The sequence below is a fragment of the Dipodomys merriami genome, unplaced genomic scaffold (assembly GCF_024711535.1).
Source record: "Dipodomys merriami isolate MVZ:Mamm:240054 unplaced genomic scaffold, mDipMer1.0.p SCAF_954, whole genome shotgun sequence".
NCBI classification, from domain to species: Eukaryota; Metazoa; Chordata; class Mammalia; order Rodentia; family Heteromyidae; genus Dipodomys; species Dipodomys merriami.
In genome coordinates, this window is record NW_027206573.1 from 323,173 (window position 1) to 331,464 (window position 8,292).

General features: G+C 39.5%; 1 gene segment (V, D, J or C); it reads right to left on the reverse strand.

The window, feature by feature from the left end:
- Positions 1 to 7,015: 7,015 nt before the first annotated feature.
- On the reverse strand, positions 7,016 to 7,607 carry LOC138821904 (immunoglobulin kappa variable 1-27-like). The segment is given in 2 exon segments: positions 7,016 to 7,326; positions 7,451 to 7,607. Coding segments are annotated over 2 exon segments (366 nt in total).
- Between the last annotated feature and the right edge of the window lie 685 nt (positions 7,608 to 8,292).

The following is an 8,292-nucleotide window of genomic DNA, read 5'->3' on the forward strand; positions in this document are numbered from 1 at the left end:
AATGCCCAGGTCCAGAGTTCATGCCTCATGACCGAAAAAAAAGAAAATATTAAAAACTAGGTGTTGGTGCTCACACCTGTAATACTAGCTACTCAGGAGGCTAAGATCTGAGGATCACGGTTCAAAGCCAAGCTGGGCAGGAAAAGTCCATGAGACTCTTATTGCCAATAAACCACTCAGAAAACCAGAAGTGGCGCTGTGGCTCAAGTGGTAGAGCACTAGCCTTGAGCTGAAGGACAGCACCAGGCCCATAGTTCAGCCCCAAAACTTACCAAAAAAAAAAAAAAAAAGCTAAAGGGGTTTCCTACCAGGAGGGAGGGAGTCTAGGGGGTTTCTGTTTAGCAGGAAAGCAGGTTTCCCATCTAGTTGGGAGAGAGCTTGCCTTCTAGTAAGGAGGGGGCTTCTGATCAAATTGATTCAGTTTCATAATGCCCAAATAATTGTCTAATGTTTGTCAGGTATTGACTTGTGAAAACATCCTGCATGGGGAACTCCAGTCTTAATGACCTTATGGTGACCATGCTTGGCTCCAGGGCCTCAATCCACCTTCTAGTTAATCCTACGGTATGGTTGCAACTTCAGTCTTGAAGCAGACACTCTGTGTATGACTTCCAATTTTGAGTCTACCAGGACTGAAATTGAGACTGGATAAGCGAGGTAAATACTGTGGTTATTGTGTCCACATTCTAAGTACTGCTATGACTGTGTGGCAGAGAGGCCACACAAGTGGTCCTATTTGTGCTGTCCTGGATCTCAGACCCCATGGGCATGAAATGCATGATAGGTCAGTAAGACAACTTGGAACACCCTGTTGCTCATCTCAAAAGCAAGAGTCTATTTCAAAAACCCCTGAAACTGACCAGCTCTATTCTTCCAAGGCCAACTATACCTGGGGAAAATTTGACATTTCAGGGAAACTTACCTGGATGTAGTGAAGGCCAACCCTTTGAGATGAGCAATGAGCATTAATCATAGCCAGGTAAAATATCTGGTGGTATTGCAGAAGACCACTGTTGAAGATATTACTGGCCAACTGGAGTAGAATCTGTTCTTTGGTTCAATTGGCCAACCCACACCTGACCATTCTCAAACACCTTAAATTAGGTAAAGAGAGACTTCATACTAAGTCATTCAAGAATCGTATTTACAAATATGCTATTTAGGAGCCCCTTAAATTTTCCCAAAGAGCTTAAAGCTAGAAACCAGAAATAGCAGTTCAAATTAGTTTTATTCTGTTGATCTCCACAATCGATTATTCCAATATGTGCTTTTATTTATCAGCAGGGTTTGTTAATTGGAAATGCCACCAAGCGGGGAAAAATCTAGGAGCCACTGGTAGGATTGAATGGGAGAAATTAGCTCTAAGTATAATACTTGAAAGGGAATCTGTGTGGTGGTTGAAGGTCAATGCTATAGAAAGACTTACAAGGATTGAATACTGGCAAACAAGTTACCAAAAACTTAGATGAAGCTGAGAATAATCCTAGATGCTTAAGTGGCTGAGTTTGAGGATCTGTGTTTAAAGTCAACCGAGGCAGGTAAGATGAAACTTTCCACCAAACCAGCAAAAAGATAAACTACTGGAGTAGTGTCTAAAGTGGTAGCCTTGAGCAAAAAAAGAGATGAGATCAAACCCAGGACCACCCTAGAGTCCATTAAAAAAAAAAAGTTTTGTGTGTCTGTGTGTGGTGGCAGATCCCTTTACTAGCTTGATGATGGAACAAGCATTTTAAAAATGAGTCATGGTGTCAATATTTACCTCTTTAGTAATTGTTTTCAGAGTAATGTGTGGATGGGTTCTTTATCTCTTGTATAAGAGGTTTTGTTCAGTGACTGAAAAACTGCCTTAACCAAACACTCTTTAATCAAAATACCTTTTGGATACTGCTGAATAGGAAAGTCAGCACATTAGGTAGGAAGAAAAAGTAAAATAAGATGGGAAAATTGTAGAAGTTAAGTCTTGAAGTGCTTGACTGATATAAGCACTGCCCTTGTAAAGGTAGTCACAACCTTACCGATGCTATTGGAGAGAAGTGCTAGGGGTTGGAGTCATGGCTCTAGTGGTAGAATACCAGCTGGGTAAAAGTTGGTTATTTTTCTTTTAACATGGCCAGGTGTTCTGGGGGATGATTATTAAAGCTTTTGACTAGTTTGCAAGGGGTCAAAAGTTAGAGCTATCATGAAAGATGATCCCAAAGTTCAAATTCGGGGAGCCAGTGGTGAGCTGCCCATCCAGTGTGCTTATTCAACTTGGACATGCAGCAGACAGCAAGGCAAAGTTTACTCCTGCAAAAGGCATTCTGAGTTGGTGTTCTCAGATACCTTAATTTCCCCAGGTATTTCCAACACAAATCTTCCATGCCATTCATGAGGGATCCTAGGAGCCCCTCAAGAGGAGAGACATCCTGCCATCCTGTTGAGGCAGTCTCCTGTATGAGCTAAACCTGCCATCCTTTGTAGCTGATAATGGACCTGAGATGTAAAATTAATCCACAACATTAGGAAGGGGTCCAAACAGGCACCCTGAGAAGCAAGCAACCTCATGCATTGGCCTTGGTAAAAAAAAATGAAACTATGAATACTGCTTTAGTAGTTGTGTGTTTGCAGTGTCTGTGTGTGAGAGAATTGCTTCAGATTCAGACTCTTAAATTCTTTGTGACTAAGAGTCTTAATCTGCAACTTCATTTGTCCAGCTGGGTAAGAATGAAATGCTGGAGATGGAGTCATCTCTGAGGAAAATCTCTAGTACAGAGTTAAGAAAAGGGGTGAACAAGAGGTGAAATGAACCCCAAGATAAGTATTTAAATGTTTTTTTCTTTCTTAACGATTGTTTCTAACATATTCATAAGATCATTTCTTTGCTTTGTATGTTCTTCCCCCACGGTATAACCCCTGCTTACACTGTATTTGATGTTGATATACTTTGTGGAGGGGAATGGCAAAAACAAATCGTTTAAATCAGGTGGACCCATTGCAAAAATGAGATGTACAAGTCGTTATGTCAAAAAAACAAACTTTACAACTTTTTTGGCGGGGGGGGGGTGGGGAGAGGGAGATGGGAAGGGATTTGGAAGAGGAAACAAAGGAGGAGGCAACAATGCTTGATAAGAAATGTACTCATTACCTAGCCCATGTAATTGTAACCCCTCTGTATGGTATTTTCACAATAAAAAAAAAAGCAGTCTGAAGTGCAGAGTGCACCAAAAAAAAAAACAAAAAAAAAAAAAAACAAACTACTCCCATTTCAGCATGTCTCTGTGATTTGAGAATTATAAACCTAGGAAGCCCAAGAAAATTGGAGCTAAGAAGGCTCCCTCAGACATTCTTTATATTGTTGTCTTTTAGGGAGAATGTGGGGAAAGATACGAAAACATGTTTTAAGGCTGATTTTTATTTTTGAGCTCTATATTGAATGTGCATTTGTTAAATCTTGTATATCCCTGTCTCTGTGTAAATATCTTCAGAAGTATCTGTTACAGGCATTCAGTAATTAACTGACTTAATAGCAAAAGGTTCTTGAAATTTTGTTATTTACAATATTACAGGTCTAACAAGTTATTATTACTATTACATTAAAAAAAACTTCATATAGGATTACTTTTTCCTGGATATTTAAAAGAATGTTATATAAGTTTGAAAGTTTTATAAAGGGAAAAACCAGCAAGTACAGGAAACATGGGAATGATGAGTACATGTTTTTGGAATAGTTCTATAATAAGCCAGTCAAGATTGTTTCAAGGGCTGGGAAGGTAGCTCAATGGTAGAATGCTTGCCTTGCATGCATGAGGACTTGGGTTCAATACCTCAGCACCACACAAGCAGAAAAAAGCCAGAAGTGGCGTTGTGGCTCAAGTGGTAGAGCGCTAACCTTGAGCTGAAGAGCTGAGGGGCAGTGCCCAGGCTCAGAATTCAGGCCCCATTACCGACCAAAAAAAAGTTTCAAACAGCCTTGGGTGAGGAAAATGGGGTGGGGCGAGGGATGATTTAACATCTAACAATTGTGTAAAACTAACAAAATTTTTAATGGGAGGGCTGTTGTCAGACCTTATCAAGCATGAATGTCAGAACTTAGAACGCCAGAACAAGGTCAGCCTGGATATGTCATAACCTTTTTTTCTGTATGTTTTTTATTGCAAAAATGATGTGCAGAGGGGTTACAGTTACATGAGCAAAATAATGAGTACATTTATTATTATAAAGATAAACTCTGTTTATACCCTGGATCTTCCAGGGTAATTGAAGAGGTGGGAACCACATGACCTCAGTTGAGCCAGGCCCACTACTTAATCAGTCAGCTCAAACCTGCCAACTACTAATGAGCAAAGTTGGATCATCAAAGGAAAAAATACAATCCAAAAGCAACTTTATTTAAGTCCTAGAAAGGTGTCTGGTATTGCAGAGGACCAGTATTGGAGACCTTACTGGCCAACTGGATTGGAAACCACACTTTGGTTCAACATACATCCATTTTACTCAAGCTATTTGAGAATGGCCAGGTTGAAAAATGCTAACATCAAGTAAGGAGTGAGATTCATCCCCAGAGAGTCTTCCAACTGTCATATTTGTGTAGATGCTATTGGGGTCTCCCAAAGAGTTCCTAATCAAAACCTGCTATTTGATTTCTAGCTTTAAACTGGTAATACCTATAAAATGTAGATTGGGTTAGATCCATTAGTTGATTGGATTAGATTTATTATCAGCAGAGCCTTGGTAATTATACTAGACACCATCAAGGTAATAACAGAACAACTAAGTGCCACTAGTAGCATGGCATGGAAAGACTAGCTCTAGGTATATAGGCTGGAAAGGGAATTATCTCTGTGGTGATTAGACACCAGTGCTGCACAAAGGCCTTACATAGATTGAAAGCTGGCAAATGGTGAACCATTTACTAGCTTGTTGATCAATAATTTGGAAGACAAAGGAATGGTGCTGTCCACATTTGCATCTAGCACTTGTTTTCATATCAGTGCCTCTGTTGGTGGCTGTAAGAATGAGGACAAAACAAACACCCATTTCTTAAATATTCTCCCTTTGGATACTGCTGAATGGGAAAGTCTACATTCTCCTTTTCCTATAAAAAGATTATAATTTCATCTTCCTTCATCCTTTACAAACAAAAATTACTTATCTCAATTCAGATGATGGGGAAACCCAAACCCACTTGGTTGTTCTCCTTCAGAAGTCTCAAGTGTAATCCCAGGACTAAATTATAATGATGAATCCAAAGTAGTATTTCATTTATAGACTTTTAAAGAAAATAATCTTGTTATTTGTAATAACTACTATCAGTTTAGGAAAAAGCAGAAAAGGTCAAAAGCCATGAACATATGACCATATAAAATGATATTAAGTAAAATAAACCCCAAGATAGGGACACAAATGTTTAAATAGGGATACAGGTTGACCCATTGTTACAATAAGATGTACAGGACACTGTGTTGAATATGAACTTTACATCTTGGCCGGGGGGGGGGGGGGAGGAGGAGTTGACGGGTGGGGGGTGGGTGAGATTAGTTGAGGACTTGGGGAAGGAAGGGATGGTAGGGAAAAATAAAAGAGGAGGCATCAATGCTCAATAGGAAATGTACTCATTACCTTACTCATGTAACTCTAACCCCTCTGTGCAGTATTTTTACAATAAAAAATGTATAAAAAACAATACTGACAGATTACTTATGGGACCCATGCTTTTCCTTACTAAATCTCCACAATCTAGGTTCCCCAGATCTTCCTTTAAGGCCAGATCTGTAAATGTTTAACTACATGATTTAATACACTGTTACTTTGTTGCCTGTGGATAAAAAAGAACAGAACAGAAAAAAGTGTAATGATGTGATCCAATAGAGAAGGTTGAGCAGATTGGGAGACCAGACATCACTCCCATCTCCCTTTAAACTCCCTTTTAACACTAGGCAAACTCAGTTTGTAGGAATGCAATTTAGCATAGCCAATATGGAGGACAGTAAGGAAGTTACTAAAATACCTAAAAAGAGACATACCAGATGATTTGGCTACCGCACTCCCAGGGCAACATCTGAAGGAAATAAAGCCAAAATACAAAATGATATTTATAAAGGAATTTCTGCATATATAGATTTATTGTGATACTGTTATCATTAGCAAAAATTTGGAATTGATCAATTGTCCTAGAATCCATTAAAAGTAGTGATGAACTAGTCCATATATGTATATATGTCTCTGTATATATATACACATATATGTATATATGTACATACACACATGTATACAACACATTTAAAGAAACATGAAATTCTGTAATCCACAGCAAAATGAATGGAACAGGAGGACATTCTGTTAAAACAGGCCAAACAAAAGGCCATTATGTATGGTCTTTCTCATTCAAACAAACTTAAAACAATTAAAATAGAAGAGTAATTATGTGGGCCTGAAAAGGGCTCCAGTTCAGGAGGCAAGTGAGTGAGCACAGGGCAAAGTAGAAGGACGTGATCAATGTACATAATAGATGTATGTGGAGAATCCCAGAATTTTATTAATAGATACTGCTAAAATATGTTAATACAATAGATATCAGAGAAGTAATGACTAAATCTGAAACAATTAATCTGTTCTTTGTATTATAAACAATTCCTGATGGTAGCTCATACATATAATACTAGCTATTCTGGAAACTGACATCTCATGGTTCTAGTTCAAAGTTGGCCTGGGCAGGAAACTTTGTGAGACTCTTAGCTTCAATTAACCACCAGAACACCAGAAATGGAACTGTGGCTCAATATGTTGGAGTGCTAACCTTGAACAAAAGAACTCAAGCCCCAAGACTGCAATAACAATAACACAAAACCATTGCTGCTTAAAATATCTATTACTTGTGTTATTGTTTTATGAATCTCAGGTGTTGACACAATTCACACTCTTCAAGTCTATATTGTCTATATATGAGCAGCTCTGTCAGCAGGTGGAGGCACCAGGAGGAGCAGCTGGGGCAGCCCAGACTCTCACTTCTGCTAACCTGGGAGGTTTTTGTCATGGCTTATATCACTGTGGGAGAGTAACCATAATAATTTTGACAGTAATAAGTGGCAACATCTTCAGGCTGCAGGCTGCTGATGGTGAGAGTGAACTCTGTTCCATACCCACTGCCACTGAACCTGGATGGCACATCAGATGCCAAAGTTCTACTATCATAGATCAGGAGTTTAGGGGCTTTCCCTAGTTTCTGCTGGTACCAGGCTAAATAGCCATAAATGTTTCCACTGGCTCTGCAAGTAATGGTGGCTGTGCCTCCTACAGATGCAGACAAGGTGGATGGGGACTGGGTCATCTGGATGCCACACCTCGCATCTGGCAGGGGAAACATGAAACAAATATCCACATTATTACCCGAACTATAAGGAGGCTCTCCTGAAGAGTAAAGCATCATGGATCACACTGAGGAATTTTAATGCCCAATATTCTTTATCCTTACCTGGGAGCCAGAGCAGCAAGAGCCCCAGGAGCTGAGCAGGGATCCTCATGTCCATGTTGTGTGCTGACTGGGACAGACTGCTATACCGACTATGAGCAGCCTATGAAGAAGTCCTGAGGGCAGTGGGCTGTGCTGTTGGCACATGCAAATCATCAGCATCTGGACAAGGTTAAACATAACTGTACAGCTGCCTCATCTCAGTAGGTCTACACATTTGGAGTCTCAGGAGACTTAGGTCAGGCAACAGACTGCATTGTAGCCATAGAAGAGAATCAGCACATTTCTTTCCTGTGGGTGGAGCAGACCACTGATCTCATTGAAGATAAAAGTCTCTTTCCTTTTTATTTCTTTATCTAAGACAAGACCTGTCCACTAAAAGGTTAGTTCCAGAAATTTATAGACGTTTGTATAACACTCATTTGGCACATGCCTTTGTTATCCAGAGAAGGAACTTTGGGAATTGCTCTGGTTCACTGATGATCTTTATGTGGCAATTTGTCAACACTGCTGTCCTGCAATGCAAACCTTAGAGGTGAAATAAGAATGTAGAGCGATTACATTGATTAGAAAATAGTTAAAAACTTGTGAACTGTGCAGCACAGCCTTGTTTTCTCCTATGTCTCTGAATTTCTTGCATCAGCAGATACATAAAAGCAAGATATTTTCTTCTCTTCAAACCTGACCAATCTTTTCCACCATCCTAGGGGTGTGTATAATTTATAATGCCCATTATTGAGGTCTTCATATTCCTTCTGGGTTTTAAACATCTTAACCAAAGCTACTGGGTTTGAATCAGAGATTCTCCTTGAAATGAAATATAAATGTGGGTTATGCTGAAGCCT